Consider the following 19,178-nt stretch of genomic DNA (forward strand, 5'->3'; position numbering starts at 1 on the left):
ACTGCACCTATCTTACGTGGCGGAGGGGGATTATTTACTACCAAGTGAACAGGTCTCTGGGCTGTGAGCCAGGTATGCTACCACTCATCTGCCAGACCTCATCTGCCAGACCTGACTGTGTTACCAATAAAACTGCCAGACTTAACTGCTCTCACATCTGACTGTTTTGCTATTTACAATCAGTGGCCACTTCATTAGGTACATCTTTCTAGTTGGTAGGCCCCTTCTTTTCCTCCAGAACAGCCTGAATTCTTCGTGACTCGTATTCAACAAGGTGCTGGAAACATTCTTTAGATATTCTGATCCACGTTGACATAACAGCATCACGTAGTCGCTGCAGATTTGTCGGCTGCTCGTTCACGCTGCGAATATGCCGTTTCATCACATCCCAAACGTTTACACCAAATTCTGACTATCGTCTACATGTCACAGCAAAAATCATGATTCGTCAGACCAGGCGATGTTTTTCCAATCTTCAGCTATCCAGTTTTGGTGAGCCTGTGCCCACTGTAGCTTCAGTTTCCTATTTTTAGCTGACACAAGTGGAACCCGGTATGGTCTTCGGCTGTTGTAGCCCATCCACTTGTTGCAATGAATAGTTATTTAAATTACTGTCACCTTCCTGACAGCTTGAACCAATCTGGTCGTTCTCTGACCTCTCCCATTAACAGGGTGTTGTCGCCAACAAAACTGCCACTCGCTGGATATTTTGTTTTCCGCACCATTCTCTGTAAACTGAGATTGTTGTCCGTGAAAAACCCAGATCAGTAGTTTCTGAGATAACTCAAAGCATCTCGTCTGCCACTAGCAATCATTCAACAGTCAAAGTCACTTTACATCACATTTCTTCCCCATTCTGATGTTCGGTCTGAACAATAATTGAACCTCTTGATAATGTCTGCATGCTTTAAAGCGGTGAGGTGCTGCTACGTGTTTGGCTATGTAGATATTTGCATTAACGAGCATATGCACAAGTGTACCTAATAAGGCGGCCACTGAATGTATACACGACTGCCTCTCCATCTACCTCTCACTGTATCATCACCCCTCAGTAGATAAGTTCTTCATTTCATAAAAAAATATTAATATATTTCACAAATTTTCCCTAAAATGCAGTTTAGAAAGCAGGTTTGACTGAAACTAATGACAATTTATGCGCGTCTACACATGAGGTGTCCCGTAGCTCGGTTGGTAGGGTACTCAACTCACACACTGAGCGTCCGTGGTTCGATCCCCGGTACGCGTGGAAACGCTGGGCGTGTTTCCGTATGACCCCTTCTGTCCCTGTTCACCTAGCAGTAAGTAGATAAACCATACCACGGGCGGGGATAGAACCCGCGATCAGAGTCTCAAAACTCCAGACCGTCGCGTTAGCCACTGGACCAGCTAGCCACAATAAGATTCGTCCAACTAGGTATATTTCTACACCATAGGAAAGTTAGCATAGGCACCACTGTGACCACAAATGCAAGTTTTTACAGACGAATCTCCAGTTAGCGTGGCCGTGACTAAGGTTAGCATAGGCACAGTGGTGCCTTTGCTAACCTTCCTATGGTGTAGATATATACCTAGTTGGACGAATCTTATTGTGGCTAGCTGGTCCAGTGGCTAACGCGACCGTCTGGAGTTTTGAGACTCTCTGATCGCGGGTTCTATCCCCACCCGTGGTATGGTTTGTTTGCAATCGTCTCATTACGATTTCGTGAGTCAGCAAGTAGATACCTGGCTGTTAGTCGACTGGTGTGCGTCGCATCCTGGGAAAAAAATAACCTAATCTGCCCGAAATGCTCTGCATAACAAGGGACTTTCATTATAGTATGTTATTGATGTCAGGTAGGCCTATATGTCTAATCAAGTACTTGTAGAAATAAAAGATTATTATTATTATAGCAACGATTCTGTCCCTGAACGATAAGACACACACGGACAGGAGGGTTGAGGACGAGGCAGGTGCATGTTGAGTGTTAGGTTAGGATTAGTAAGTAAGCAAGTAAGTTTATTCAGGTATACACAAATACAGTTACATAGAATTATCATACATAGCAGCATATGTGTAGAGAACCTAGGATAACCCAAAAAAGTCAGACAGAGTGACTTATTTCCATTGGGGTCCTTTACTTATAAAAGGATACAAACCTGCTTACTAGCCTCACCCAACCACCCCTGGCCACACATTCTTCTCTAGGTCAGTGATCGCATTGTGATACAGCTAACTCATCTAGTACCCTGGATAATAATAGTGAAAACACGATGCATGTGTACCATCATGATGACAAGTGAGTTAACACAACATCAAGCATCAAAGGTTCGTCAACCTGGTCTACAAAAGACCAGGAACTGGTTGGGTTCTCCTTTGTTTTGTATCATCGTCAGAAACAGCACTTTGTGCGGATAACTTTTCCTTGACACTTCAAAATACTTCCCAGTCTGATACATTGAAAAGACTAGTTAACAGTTTACAAAGTTCTGTCATAAGAACCCTTAAAAAGTTCATTAAGCCCAGGAACTTATTAATCGATTAACTTGGTGACTGATATTATACAATTAGTTTTCGTCAGATATATTGTAATTAAGTTTATTCGGGTATACACAGTTACATTATCATACATAGATAGCAGCAATAACCCAAAAAAAATCAGAGTGACTTATTTCCACTCTAGTAATAACAAATTATCTGAATTTCACTTGTGACTTCTTGTGTAAAGACTAAGGGTCCCAGTGGTAATTCACTTTCACTTTTCTAGGTTATCCTAGGTAATTTTATACATATATCACTATATGCAGAAACAACCACTGTGAAAAGAATAGTGAACTTCCCTGCGCTTTCGTGAGACATCACGAAAGCGCTTTGAAGTTCACTATTCGTTTCCGAGTGGTTGTTCTGCATATTGTGATAACACCCGTATATCTGGAGTTTACCTGGAGAGTGTTCCGGGGGTCAACGCCCCCGCGGCCCGGTCTGTGACCAGGCCTCCTGGTGGATCAGAGCCTGATCAAGCAGGCTGTTACTGCTGGCTGCACGCAATCCAACGTACGAGACACAGCCCGGCTCGTCAGGTACCGACTTTAGGTGCTTGTCCAGTGCCTGCTTGAAGACAGCCAGGGGCCTATTGGTAATCCCCCTTATGTATGCTGGGATCTTATTATATGTTTATTATAATTTGTATAACTGTATGTGTATCTGTACCTAAATAAACTTACCTATCAATACAAGCACAGATATACAATACCAACAAACCATGGAATAAAAATCAATACAGCACCTCGTATATTTAATTCAGAGACATTTCGCCCACTGGGGACTATTTCAGTTCAATAGAGAGAACAGAAAGACAGACTATAAAGTGAAAGGGGGGTAGGGAGGGTCAGGTCCAGTGATAGCAGATGCTTGAGTTACGCATCGACCCCTGCTGCTACAACTAGGTGAGTACATTACCTGCCTGTGTAGTGTGGCGAGGTTGACTCGGTTTAGTAAGCATTACTGGCATGCTAAATTATAATCATGGGGGAGCACTAAACGCGTAGGATTATACAGCGCATGTGGGGGGGGGGGTGGAAGGTATTCAGGCTCAATTCAGGGAACTGGAGCACAGATCCAATTTCCTAGATCAAGAGCCCCTCACCAGCGTCAAGGAACCTCCCTTGAGGGGCTAGCATGCTCAAACTATGAGTTATAGGCTACTGTGTTGGAAAACATAATCAAAGTACACCAAAGGTAGAAACATTCTTGCAGCGTTCTCCTTCACGACCAACTTGGTGTCTTGCCGTCTCATCAAATCAAATGCCTTGCTAAGTCATATGTATTATGCAAGCGTTATGCAAATAGTCTCTATTCCTGCGTATTTATATTCACCAAGGCGCTGGATGAAACTCCTGGCTGTTTCAACAACATACACCTCAAGTATCGTGTATTTATACGTGACAAGACTGTACATAAATGGTTCAGTGAACAGACAGGATGATGAATTTCACACGTGAGCAACAGTTGGGTGTCGTTGTTGTAGAAACGATTTGCCAACCAGGGGCTTCCTCAGTCCAATACAGAGAAGAATGATTGAAGATCAGGAGTTTGAGGTAATCAGTCCCTCAGCCTGGAGTCAATCAAGCTGACTGTTGCTAAAGGCACACAGACACACACATAGAAGAGGTCTGATACAGCTCATGCAGAAGGGAGTGGACTAGCAGCAATCAGCGAAGAGGCGGGGCCAGGAGCTGTGAATCGACTCCCTACAACCACAAACAGGTGAGTACACGCGCGCGCGCACACACACACACACACACACACACACACACACACACACACACACACACACTGGCTGCTCTTATTAAAGCAGCAAACGGGAGTGTATGTACATACAGACGGGTGTGATTGCACACACAGACAGTCGCGTATGCACATACAGACTGTCGTGAATGCACATACAGATGGTCGTGAATGCACATACAGATGGTCGTGAATGCACATACAGATGGTCATGAATGCACATACAGCTGGTCGTGTGTGAGCACTTCTCGCTGTTAATGTGAGAGAGAGTGTATATAAACAGCAGCGCGTGTATTCAGTAGTCTTAAGAGACAACCAAGCATAATAAATTTAACGAATACGACGTGACTTGCAGAAATGAACTAAATGAATTAAACCTGCATTACACGTCTCGACCAAAACACTGACCGGTACCTAGTAAGCAACGACCACAACACTGACCGATACCTAGTAAGTAACGACCACAACACTGACCGGTACCTAGTAAGCAACGACCACAACACTGACCAGTACCAAGTAACGACCACAACACTGATCGGTACCTAGTAACGACCACAACATTGACCAGTACCTAATACGTAACCACAATACTGACCGGTAGCTAGTAAAGACCATAACTGACCAGTACCTAGTAACGACCACAACACACCGGTACCTAGTAACAACACTGACCGGTACCTAGTAACGACCACAACACTGACTAGTACCTAGTAACGACCACAACACTGACTAGTACCTAGTAAATAACGACCACAATGACTGGTACCTAGTAACGACCACAACACTGACCAGTACCTAGTAACGACCACAACACTGATCGGTACCTAGTAACGACCACAACACTGACCAGTACCTAGTAACGACCACAACACTGACCAGTACCTAGTAACGACCACAATACTGACCAGTACCCAGTAACGACCACAACACTGACTAGTTCCTGGTAACGACCACAACACTGACCAGTTCCTAGTAACGACCACAACAATGACCAGTTCCTAGTAACGACCACAACAATGACCAGTTCCTAGTAACGACCACAACAATGACCAGTTCCTAGTAACGACCAAACAATGACCAGTTCCTAGTAACGACCACAACAATGACCAGTTCCTAGCAACGACCACAACAATGACCAGTTCCTAGTAACGACCACAACACTGACCAGTTCCTAGTAACGACCACAACACTGACCAGTACCTAGTAACGACCACAATACTGACCAGTACCCAGTAACGACCACAACACTGACTAGTTCCTTTTAACGACCACAACACTAACCAGTTCCTAGTAACGACCACAACAATGACCAGTTCCTAGTAACGACCACAACACTGACCAGTTCCTAGTAACGACCACAACACTGACCAGTACCTAAAGAACAAAAACGCACAATACCATGACTGGAACAATACACAAATAGCCCGTACTTAGGAGAGAGGACTTTGTAAATGGTCGCCCGTACTTAGGAGAGAGGACTTTGTAAATGGTCGAAGTCGGACCGAAACGTCGTCGTAAGCTCCTGTCTCCTATGTGCGGGTTATTTATGTTATACTTCATAACAATGACGTTCTTCTCGTACACAGTTATGAAAGACTAACTTTGGGGAGCGTGACAACTCATGTAGCAGTCAATACTGGCTCCAGTTAAAGGTCAGCGTTAATATTTAATTTTTATGCTTTTACACAATGCCAAGGCACAAACGGCCAAGAACAGTATTTAAGATCATCCAATAAATATAAATCAAGAACGTACACGGTAAGCTGTCCAATATACAAGTACAGTTAGAAATAGAAATACAAATAGCTAGAGCTTCATTTAAGGAGGTTATTAATAGAGTATTCAAGAGGTTGCTAGTGGAATTACAGTAAATCAACCACTCAAATCATTATGAAGCTCTGTATAGTCTGCAGTCAATCAAACAAACGGGCTTCCACATGGATAAATTGTCATTTTTGTGGAAATTGGTGTCACGCCCCTTGTGCAGATATCCAAGAACTAGCTACAATCAGTATTAAAACAGGGAAGTGTTTTTGGTATGCCCAAATGAGGAAAATCTGTGGACTAAAATCACAAGGGTATTAAAAGAGGATAACATCAAAGCTGCTTTCATAGACAACCTGGAAGCTTTCTACAACAGATGGGAACATAAAAAGTCTGGGCTGAATGGTACTGCCCTTGATACTGGCCATGTAGTCAGAAACTGTAAGGCTGGAGGTGATGTCCTGGTAGTCAGTAAATGTGGGGCTGATAGTGCTGTCCTGGGAGACAGTAATGGTGAAGCTGGAGGTGCTGTCCTGGGAGACAGTAATGGTGAAGCTGGAGGTGCTGTCCTGGGAGACAGTAATGGTGAAGCTGGAGGTGCTGTCCTGGGAGACAGTAATGGTGAAGCTGGAGATTTTGTCCAGGTAGTCGGGAATTATACGCAGGAATACATATAAATGACCTCATAGGGGACAGGAGCCGTAGTGGGGAAACAAGTGTAGTCAAAGATAAGATAAAACCAATATTTCAAACTAGAAATACCACAGGAAATAGCAAACAAGAGGACTCCACTAGCTATAGTGAGGATATATTACCAAAAACAACTGGTGGGAGCTCCATTGTTGGTGCTAGGGAGGATAGGAATAAGACAGGGAAACATGCACCAACAGGGAATAGAGTCACAGAAACCCAAGACAAACGGAAACCAAGCCTGTGCACATACTATGCACTTGGTAACTGCAGACATGGGAAATCTGGAAAAACAGACGGGACGTGCAACTATGACCACCCTAGAAAATGCCATGCCCATATGACAACAGGAAAATGCAAACTCCCTTCCTGTAAGTTTTTTCACCCTGAAATGTGTACCTCTTCAGTACAGGAAAGACTGTGCTATAACTTAAATTGCCAGGCACACCATCTAAAGGGTACAAAAAGATACAAAACATCCAGGCCATGGGAAAACCTGGGTAGCCACAGCCACTCAAGAGAGAGGTTTTTTAGTGCCAGGAAGGAAAAAAAACTGGCAGGAAATGGCAGAAATCGTACACCAAATCCAGTCATTCCTGGAGTGGAACCACAGTCGATGGCCTCCACTCCAAACCAACAGATACAGATACTAATGCCGGAAAAAAGTCCCCCCCCCCCAGTACCAACAATACCACCAGTCCGATGACATTCTTCTTTGCAAATATACAGGGTCTAAAACCAGCAACACACAACAAAATACCTTTCATCCGTGGACTGCTTGCAGAGGCAAAGGCAATGTTCGCGGCTTTCACTGAGACCCACATAAAGGATCACTTGGACAACGAAATATGGATCCCAGGTTACAACCTATACAGATGTGACAGAGTGAACAGGCAAAAGGGGGGGGTTGGCCTGTACATTGCAGAGTCACTTGTTTGCACAGAACTGCTAAATGCCTCAAATGATGTAGTGGAAGTTTTAGCAGTAAAGGTCGAGAACCAAAACCTAGTCATTGTGGTAGTCTACAAGCCTCCGGATGCAACATCCCAGCAATTCCAGGAACAGCTGTTAAAAATTGACCACTGTCTGGAAAATCTTCCAGCTCCTGCACCCAACATCTTGCTCCTGGGGGATTTCAACTTAAGGCACCTAAAATGGAGGAATATAGCAAATAATATTGTTGCAGTAATAACACCAGGAGGCAGCTCTGATGAAAACTCACACTCACACGAGCTTTTAAATCTCTGCACAAAATTCAATTTAAACCAGCAAATAATAGAGCCTACTAGACTGGAGAATACACTAGACCTCATCTTCACTAACAATGATGATCTGATAAGAAATGTCACCATATCAAAAACAATATACTCAGATCACAACATAATTGAGGTTCAGACATGTATGCGTGGAGCCCCAGACCGACATAATGAGACTAGTCACGAGGGAGCATTCACCAAATTCAACTTCAATAACAAAAACATAAAGTGGGACCAAGTAAACCAAGTCCTAACCGATATAAGCTGGGAAGATATACTAAGCAACACAGACCCCAACTTATGCCTAGAACAGATTAACTTGGTGGCACTCGATGTATATACGCACAAGGCTTATTCCTCTAAGAAAAAGGAGGAGTAGATGTAAAATAGAAAGAGACAGGCGCTCCCTTTACAGGCGACGGAAAAGAATAACAGAGCGGCTAAAAGAGGTCAATATATCTGAAATGCGTAGGGAGACACTGGTCAGAGAAATAGCAAGCATCGAACTCAATCTAAAGGAATCTTATAGGAGTCAGGAATCGCGGGAAGAACTAAAAGCCATAAATGAAATCGAAAGAAACCCAAAGTATTTCTTCTCCTATGCCAAATCAAAGTCGAGAACAACATCCAGTATTGGGCCCCTACTTAAACAAGATGGGTCCTACACAGATGACAGCAAGGAAATAAGTGAGCTACTCAAGTCCCAATATGACTCAGTTTTTAGCAAGCCGCTAACCAGACTGAGAGTCGAAGATCAAAATAAATTTTTTATGAGAGCCACAAAATTTGGTTAACACAAGCCTATCCGATGTTATCCTGACGCCAAATGGCTTCGAACAGGCGATAAATGACATGCCCATGCACTCTGCCCCAGGGCCAGACTCATGGAACTCCGTGTTCATCAAGAACTGCAAGAAGCCCCTATCACGAGCCTTTTCCATCCAATGGAGAGGAAGCATGGGCATGGAGGTCGTCTCACAGTTACTAAAAGCAACAGACATAGCCCCACTCCACAAAGGGGGCAGTAAAACAACAGCAAAGAACTACAGACCGATAGCACTAACATCCCATATCATAAAAATCTTAGAAAGGGTCCTAAGAAGCAAGATCACCACCCATCTAGAAATCCATCAGTTACACAACCCAGGGCAACATGGGTTTAGAACAGGTCGCTCCTGTCTGTCTCAACTATTGGATCACTACGACAAGGTCCTAAATGCACTAGAAGATAAAAAGAATGCAGATGTAATATATACAGACTTTGCAAAAGCCTTCGACAAGTGTGACCATGGCGTAATAGCGCACAAAATGCGTGCTAAAGGAATAACAGGAAAAGTCGGTCGATGGATCTATAATTTCCTCACTAACAGAACACAGAGAGTAGTCGTCAACAGAGTAAAGTCCGAGGCAGCTACGGTGAAAAGCTCTGTTCCACAAGGCACAGTACTCGCTCCCATCTTGTTCCTCATCCTCATATCCGACATAGACAAGGATGTCAGCCACAGCACCGTGTCTTCCTTTGCAGATGACACCCGAATCTGCATGACAGTGTCTTCCATTGCAGACACTGCAAGGCTCCAGGCGGACATCAACCGAATCTTTCAATGGGCTGCAGAAAACAATATGAAGTTCAACGATGAGAAATTTCAATTACTCAGATATGGTAAACACGAGGAAATTAAATCTTCATCAGAGTACAAAACAAATTCTGGCCACAAAATAGAGCGAAACACCAACGTCAAAGACCTGGGAGTGATCATGTCGGAGGATCTCACCTTCAAGGACCATAACATTGTATCAATCGCATCTGCTAGAAAAAAGACAGGATGGATAATGAGAACCTTCAAAACTAGGGAGGCCAAGCCCATGATGACACTCTTCAGGTCACTTGTTCTATCTAGGCTGGAATATTGCTGCACACTAACAGCACCTTTCAAGGCAGGTGAAATTGCTGACCTAGAAAATGTACAGAGAACCTTCACGGCGCGCATAACGGAGATAAAACACCTCAATTACTGGGAGCGCTTGAGGTTCCTGAACCTGTATTCCCTGGAACGCAGGCGGGAGAGATACATGATTATATACACCTGGAAAATCCTAGAGGGACTAGTACCGAACTTGCACACGAAAATCACTCACTACGAAAGCAAAAGACTTGGCAGACGATGCAACATCCCCCCAATGAAAAGCAGGGGTGTCACTAGCACGTTAAGAGACCATACAATAAGTGTCAGGGGCCCGAGACTGTTCAACTGCCTCCCAGCATACATAAGGGGGATTACCAACAGACCCCTGGCAGTCTTCAAGCTGGCACTGGACAAGCACCTAAAGTCGGTTCCTGACCAGCCGGGCTGTGGCTCGTACGTTGGTTTGCGTGCAGCCAGCAGCAACAGCCTGGTTGATCAGGCTCTGATCCACCAGGAGGCCTAGTCACAGACCGGGCCGCGGGGGCGTTGACCCCCGGAACTCTCTCCAGGTAAACTCCAGGTAAATTCCTTACCTGTCTCCCCTAACAGTGCTCTAAATCTATGTCCAGTCACGCACAACATCACCACCCATACAAGTGTGCTTCCCACCCTCATTAGTCCGGTAATCTTGAATCCATTCATAGGTATTATTACACTCTTCGCTCGAGTCAGTTAACACGGTCACGTGCCTGCTGTGTGCTCAAGCCCTAATCTCTCAAAACCTTCTCATCCTCTTTTCAGTCCTTGGGATGTTCCATTTTCCACGTTCCGTCTACTTCAGATTAATACACTATCTTTATCTAACTATCTGCCCACCTTGTTCCATCCTTTCATTCTGACCAAACCATCTCAACAGCCCTCTGAGGATCTGTCCCACGTGGCAGTACTTGACTGCAGACAGTAAGAGAGCATCTCCCAGCCTTGGCTTCACGTATGAAGGTTAACTGGCCAGTCTTGAAAGTTGTGTTGATCACTGAATTGTCTCAGCCACATGCTCGAAAATGACAGAAAATGTCCTTTTACTTAACATTTGTCCTGTTTTGAATGATTCGCTTAGGTGAGCCCAAAGTTGTCGTGTTGTCTTCACAATGTACTGAGTGTTCAGAATGATTCACTCAGGTTAGCCCTGAGCTGTCCTGTCTTCAGACTTACACCTCATACTGACGAGTGTAGACAGTGACAGTGGTTAGAGCTTGAAAACCTCATTAATGTATAGTTGTTGCTAAGTATAACTCCAAGAGAACACTGGAAATTTTTTTATCTAAGTACAGTAACTGATTTATTTGATATGCAATAACAAATGCTAACAATGAATGGCAGACCCAATACAGAAATTAATGTTTCTAACGCAATATAATCTTCAGAGGACGTTAATTAACCACTGTCTACCGTCTACGTTACCAAAAAGTTTATTTATATAAGGATCAAAATAACACTTTGAAAACCAATTACCTCTGAGTATATCTTAAATAAAGTGTTACTAGGTTCTGGCCCAAGGCTTGCGTTTAACCTATAATTCCACTAGTGAACCCCGCCCACCTGTGACGTTCTCAACTGTCCACTTTGATCTTATCTTATAAACTGAGTTTCTGTCTCCATGTGGGTTATTACTGAGCAGTGACAGATGTTTCCTTCACTTTAGTTATTCACTGTAGTTGGTATGAAAGCTGATATGGCTAGAATATACCTAGTAAGCTGATGTTATTAAACTTGTTAATAATGGTTTAAATTGAATTACTATAACTGAAGCAAATTTAGTTGTGAAGTCGGCAAATTTAGGCTTCCTCTAAACTGATATAGTGAGTGAACTCTTAGTTATGTCAATCAGATCACGTCCGTGTAAATCACTTCAGTCTGAATCACGTCAGTCTAGTTCACGTCGATATTGATCACGTCAGTGCAGATCATGTCAATGCAGATCACACCAGTCCAGATCACGTCAGTCTAGATTACGCTAGTCCGGATCAATAACTAGAAACACCTCAACACCTGATATACATTATTCATCTGCAATGTAATGATCCACACATGTAGAATAGTTCCACATAACTCACCTTCAGCACTCAACTAACTCAAATATTCGAGAGACAATGACATAATCTAGAGGTTATTTGAATAATAACAAAAACAAATGTTAAACATTCGCCATATGAGCATTAAGAATAAACGATCACAAACATTATCAATAAACACAGAAGAATGTTATATAAACCATAAAACGTAGAATTTTGTTTTAGCAAAATTTGACAGGGCAAGTCCCGCTACGAGTATTTTATTTTTCCATCACCCGTTTATATAATGTGTAAAGATTGGTCAAGCATACACAGTATATATACACAGAGGTGTATTTCACTCAGTGTATTTTGAGTGTATTTTAATCCCTATTTCTGGGATTAAAGTATTCTCTGGTGGTGAAAAAGGTTACGTGGTTTTAATGGACCTAGCGTAGTGAATAGGCTTTACCCCATTAAGCCAAAAAAAAAAAAATGAAAAATATACACAGTATTAAAAGAAGTAGCGTCATGCGGTGTATACATAAAGCATGTATTAAAATGTATGAAACATGAAGCAGGTATTATGTTAGACATGAAGCAGGTATTATGTTAGACATGAAGCAGGTATTATGTTAGACATGAAGCAGGTATTATGTTAGACATGAAGCAGGTATTATGTTAGACATGAAGCAGGTATTATGTTAGACATGAATCAGGTATTATGTACGACATGAAGCAGGTATTATGTAAGACATGAAGCAGGTATTATGTTAGACATGAAGCAGGTATTATGTTACACATGAAGCAGGTATTATGTTAGACATGAATCAGGTATTATGTTAGACATGAAGCAGGTATTATGTTAGACATGAAGCAGGTATTATGCTAGACATGAAGCAGGTATTATGTAAGACATGAAGCAGGTATTATGTTAGACATGAAGCAGGTATTATGCTAGACATGAAGCAGGTATTATGCTAGACATGAAGCAGGTATTATGTTAGACATGAAGCAGGTATTGTTAGACATGAAGCAGGTATTATGCTAGGCATGAAGCAGGTATTATGTTAAACATGAAGCAGGTATTATGTTAGACATGAAGCAGGTATTATGGTAGACATGAAGCAGGTATTGTTAGACATGAAGCAGGTATTGTTAGACATGAAGCAGGTATTATGCTAGGCATGGAGCAGGTATTATGTTAAACATGAAGCAGGAATTATGGTAGACATGAAGCAGGTATTGTTAGACATGAAGCAGGTATTATGGTAGACATGAAGCAGGTATTGTTAGACATGAAGCAGGTATTATGGTAGACATGAAGCAGGTATTGTTAGACATGAAGCAGGTATTATGGTAGACATGAAGCAGGTATTATGCTAGACGTGACGCAGGTATTATGAGACATGAAGCAGGTATTATGTGACATGAATCAGGTATTACAATGAGACATGACGCAGGTATTGTGGCATGAAGCGGATATTATGTGACACGAAGCAAGTATTATGTGAGGCATGAAGCGGGTATTATGAGACATGAATCAGGTATTATGAGACATGAATCAGGTATTATGAGACATGAATCAGGTATTATAACGTGAGACACGAGCTGCCTTCCTATCATAGATCAATACTAAAATACATCTTCAACTAACTACTTACCCAATATATTTGTTCCTTAGTTCTAAGGTGACTTCCTTCTCCAGTCGTTGTTTACCAGTCATCATAGTTATCAGTGTGAAGTGATCTTATCAAAGATCAGTGATAACACAGAGGAACAACTGCTCCCTTCCGTGGCACAGTGACAACTGCTGCCCTTCCTATCTGCCAGCCGTTTATTTGTGGACACATGCGCACCTCCTCCCCCATGTTACACCTTCTACCATTGGTTGCTGCCATCTTTCCCCCCATGTTACACCTTCTCCCATTGGTGACTTCCGTAGGCGCGGTTCCTCGAATTTGTAAGTTAGTCGCTGGTTGGTTCTGCCTAACGTTGCCATTATACACACAGGACTATTTGATGATTCCAGGATTACCCTCCTCCTCCTCCTCCTCCTCTTCCCCTCTCTCTCCTCTCCACTCCTCTTCTTCCTCTCCATTCCTCCTCCTCTTCCTCTCCCATGTACAAAATAGGTCACTGGGTCACCTGAATAGACACCGGACAATACCGGCCTCATCAATGCAAAAGGTCAATGGTAGAGTGACAGCTTAGGTTAGACTTATTTTTTTCATTATTATTATTATTATTAGTAGTAGTAGTAGTAGTAGTAGTAGTAGTTTACCTGGAGTTTACCTGGAGAGAGTTTCGGGGGTCAACGCCCCCGCGGCCCGGTCTGTGACCAGGCCTCCTGGTGGATCAGTAGTAGTATTTCATTACTATTATTTTATTTTTTCATTATTATTATTATTTTTTTATTTTTGTTTTTTGTTTTCTATTTTTCTTATTTTTCTTCTTGTTCTTCAGGTGGTCCACCTACACACGTTATCAACACCATGGTGGCCCGTGGCCTGGTTGGCAACGCTCTCGCTTCACACACTGAGTGTCCGTAGTTCAATCCCCTACTTCGACTAGTGGATGGTACCACTATGATCCCGCCTCCGTCTGCTTCAAGTCACCTCACTACAGTATATAAGCCACGTCTACGGCCCTATGCTGTACATTCTACAAGATTGATGGACTGAACACATCGACTCCAGGCTGAGGGACTGATTACCTCATACTCTTCCTCTCCTTACGCCTTCCTCTTTGTATTGGACTGATGAAGCCACTGTGTGGCGAAACGTTTCCTGAATAAAGATTCCCATATGCTGCATAAGTGTCTCAATCTTCAAATTGTCGGTTTTTCAAACCATTCATCACAACACTGGGCGTGTTTTCTTACACTTGCTGTCCCTGTTCACCTAGCAGTAAGTAGGTACCTGGGTGCTAGTCACCTTACATCTACAGGTTTATATCCCCTTGAAGACTTACAGTGTCCTCAATAGATGACACTCATGCAAATTCTAGTATCGTTATCAGAGAAAGACACAGTGCTATGGTTTACATCTCTGTGTCAGTCAGATATGAGGAACAGCATGGGAGCGAGTACTGTGCCTTGTGGAACACAGCTTTTCACTATAGCCGCCTCTGACTTTACTCTGTTTACTATTACTCTTTGTGTTATATTTGTTAGGAAGTAAAAAATCCACCTACCCACTTTTCCTGTTATTCCTTTATCACATATTTTGTATGCTATTACAGCATGATTGCACTTGTTGAAGGCTTTCGCACTCTGTGTATACTACATCCGGATTCTGTTTGTCCTCCAGTGCATTTGAAGGACCAATTAACCGTGAACGTTATTCAACACTCACGGCAGTAAATATATAAACACAACATAAATAAATACTATAATTCCGGCTTAGAATAACAACATCAGTTAAAATCCTATTAAAACATTAATGTCAGAAGACTCCTAAAAGTTCCCCAAGGTCCCTACAGGTATCTCGGTAATTATAAGATAACGTGAAAGATGCAGAAATTCCTAAGCCGAGAGCAAACTGTTAAAATATGTACTACAATCAGTGGCACATTGCCAGCTACACAGAGAGGCATAGGCAAGAACACCTGTGAGCAGGTGGCTGACGGTGAGGTGTGTGTGATTCCCAGCTGAAAGAAATTCAACTCAAAGTGACGATTCTTGTTGGCGGAGGAGGAGGGTCCAGCACTCACACGTCTTCCAGAATACTGTATTACTTGCTGCTAATCTGCTGGGCCCACCGGGCTCCCGTGGCAGGCGACTGTTGTTCCTGAGGAATAAATCACCACCTGTTGTATCAGTCCAGATGTACACAACACCTGTTGTATCATCCCAGGAGTACATACCACCTGCTGTATCAACCCAGGTGCATACAACACCACCAGTTATATCATCACAGGTGTGCACAACACCTGTTGTATCATCCCAGGTGTACATGTTGTTTTCACACTCTTGGCCTTCTATAGCCAAGGTCAGAATGGATGGCGGATCTGCCAAGACAGCAAGGCAGGCTTCCACTGCTGTCAGCAGATAACCAAGCCTCTCGACAGAAGACCATGTTTGATGACAGTGTACGCAGAATTTCTGTTGTTGTTTTCACAGGATGGACATGATTGTGTGGATGTTCTTTCCCCAGGGAAATATAGTACTGTTGTACCCCCTGAGGAGTGTCGTTTTGATGTTAACTCTCTGGGAAGAGTCGTCCTGGTGGTCTCCCTGTGGTATATCGTCCTGGTATAACCTCCCTGAGAAGTGTGGTTTTGATATAACCCTAAGAAGAGTCGTCCTGGCAGTCTACCTGGGGAATATCATCCTAGTAGTTCCCCTGGGAAGGGAACACCTATTTGCACGATAAAAGCTCTTTAAGTGGCATGTATCAAATGCTCCTTCAAGAAGCACACGTCAAATGCTCCGCCTATGGAGCCTCCATCACCCGCCTTCCCTAAAAAGTAAAGAATGTCAACTACTCTCAAGAAGCACTCGCTAAATGCTCCCTCAAAGGGCATACCTCTGATTTAGACTACACGTCGAGGTAAAAGACTCAGTCTGCCTCTCTAAGGGATCCGTCATTATCCAACATGATGAATAAGATAGACATTTGTGCAATGCTTGGGTATATTTATTGTGGAAACGTTTCGCCCACCAGTGGTTTCCTGGTTGGTGAAACGTTTCCATAATAAGGATACCCAAGTGTTGCACAAGTGTCTAATTCATCATCCTGTCGATTATCTGAATACTTTATCTACATTATCCAATATACAAGAAGTTTTATATGTGATGTTAAAGATCCTTCAATGATGTCTCTCGCCCTTCAGGACAAGCTATGAAATTTTACTGGACATCATTCCACAAAAAAAGAAGTTGAAAGGAAGTGGCTGAGACCCACAAATTGTGTAATGTTGTTTTAACACTATTTCCTTCAGCATGGTGTTACTGTTACAGCCTCAGACGTACGTCCATGTTACACATGGACTCTGTTTCTTTTCCATACATGTGAGGCTGGACAGGTTGTTAGCCTTGTGCTAGCTGCTGCCCGAATTTTACTAGGCTGCACTGCACATATGTATAGTTCATTACCACTGTAACTTGTTCATTTATCAAAGCTCTGCGGTCTAGTCCCTGGACCCATTATGTACCTCTGTAATCCTTTGACTACCGCTCAGAGGATGGGTATAGGGTGCATAATAAATGTTATAGTAACTGCCTCGCTCACCGGTGGTGTTCCTTAGGGAAGCGTCTTGGCTCCTAAACTTCTTCCGTCACTTGTAAAAACTTCAGTCAGGTTACGACCGAATTATTACTTTATTGTATGTATATGTCCAGAAGACAATCAGAATTGAGTTTTGGATCAGGGAATTAATGGATCAACTTACCTGGAGTTTACCTGGAGAGGGTTTCGGGTGTCAACGCCCCCGCGGCCCGGTCTGAGACCAGGCATTATCTACTAACATAAAGCGACAGCCTGAGGCATCCAGTTTCATAGCAGACTTTCACGCCATGTTCGCAGTACATATGAAGGAGCACTGCAGCAGTCCTACTGGCCTATGTTAGGCAGGTCCAAATACATACATACAATGTACATACCTCATGTACTTATATTGATACCTATATTGTGCTTAAATTAGATTACAACTTCAACCTTGTTAAAGACGGCTGCATCACCCACTAAATCGTGGAAATACATAGAAAAAAAAATGTTTTCTCATTTCTTCTTCTGACTAGGATTCGTCACACTGAAACCTCTTTCTCTAAGAGTCTTCACATTGATACAGTTCTCCGTCATCTGACGACAGGGCACCATATGTCCACCAGAAGGTAGAGCAACGTAGCCCTGGGCCTCTAATGGCGTAGTTGTAGCATAATGGTCACATTTTTTTAAATTAGTCTGTTAACAGGAATTAAAGATTATCGACTACACGAGGGCCATTAAGGCTCCATGGATATAAATGCTCTGGAAAACATACAAAGAAGGATGACAAAGATGATCCCATGTATCAGAAATCTTCCCTATGAGGATAGACTAAGGGCCCTGAATCTGCACTCTCTAGAAAGGCGTAGAATTAGGGGGGATATGATTGAGGTGTATAGATGGAAGACGGGAATAAATAAAGGGGATGTAAATAACGTGCTGAAAATATCTAGCCTAGACAGGACTCGCAGCAATGGTTTTAAGTTGGAAAAATTCAGATTCAGGAAGGATATAGGAAAGTACTGGTTTGGTAACAGAGTTGTGGATGTGTGGAACAAACTCCCGAGTACAGTTATAGAGGCTAAAACGTTGTGTAGTTTTAAAAATAGGTTAGATAAATACATGAGTGGGTGTGGATGGGTGTGAGTTGGACCTGACTAGCTTGTGCTACTAGGTCAGTTGCCGTGTTCCTTCCTTAAGTGAATGTGACCTGATCTGGCTAGGTTGGGGCATTGGGTTAAGCCGGTAGGAGACTTGGACCTGCCTCGCATGGGCCAGTAGGCCTGCTGCAGTGTTCCTCCTTTCTTATGTTCTTATGTCACCTGTTCACCACCAGTTAACAATACTACCTGAAGTTGGGGTTAAAGTTAACTCGCAGTATATATACACTGAAGGACATACACATTTCCGTATATAAAACCTGTTTTGAAATTATATACCATGAGCTGACACGTGTTCCAATAATTGGTTTATAATAACCTGTTCAGAAAATATAACTGTTCTCTCTCTCTCTCTCTCTCTCTCTCTCTCTCTCTATATATATATATATATATATATATATATATATATATATATATATATATATATATATATATATATATATATATATATATATATGTGTGTGTGTGTGTGTGTGTGTGTGTGTGTGTGTGTGTGTGTGTACTCACCTAATTCACCTAATTGTGGTTGCAGGGGTCGAGACTCAGCTCCTGGCCCCGCCTCTTCACTGATCGCTACTAGGGCCTCTCTCTCTCTCTGCTTCCTGAGCTTTATCATACCTCTTCTTAAAACTATGTATGGTTCCTGCCTCCACTACTTCACTTACTTACTAGGCTATTCCACTTCCTGACGACTCTATGACTGAAGAAATACTTCCTAACGTCCCTGTGACTCGTCTGAGTCTTCAGCTTCCAGTTGTGACCCCTTGTTCCTGTGTCCCCTCTCTGGAACATCCTATCTCTGTCCACCTTATTTATTCCCCTCAGTATCTTGTATGTCGTTATCATGTCTCCCCTGACCCTTCTGTCCTCCAGTGT

The 19,178-nt window shown here is 42.8% G+C and overlaps 1 protein-coding gene across 3 annotated transcripts in view; it reads right to left on the minus strand.

Moving 5' to 3' along the window:
• The window catches only part of LOC128694447 (5-phosphohydroxy-L-lysine phospho-lyase), a 97,466-nt gene that overhangs the window by 54,807 nt on the left and 23,481 nt on the right, over positions 1-19,178 (minus strand). The window contains exon 1 of one of the 3 annotated variants that reach the window (XR_008407851.2): positions 13,597-13,761. The exons of 1 other annotated variant lie outside the window; for it this stretch is intronic. Coding sequence is in view for 1 of the 2 variants with exons in the window: in XM_053784564.2 (XP_053640539.1) it covers positions 13,597-13,661 (65 nt within the window). In the remaining variant the exon portion in view is untranslated. Of the gene's footprint in view, positions 1-13,596; positions 13,762-19,178 lie in introns of those variants that run through there. One more of the 3 variants, XM_053784564.2, reaches the window with a different exon arrangement.

Source organism: Cherax quadricarinatus, chromosome 60 (assembly GCF_038502225.1).
Source record: "Cherax quadricarinatus isolate ZL_2023a chromosome 60, ASM3850222v1, whole genome shotgun sequence".
NCBI lineage: Eukaryota > Metazoa > Arthropoda > Malacostraca > Decapoda > Parastacidae > Cherax > Cherax quadricarinatus.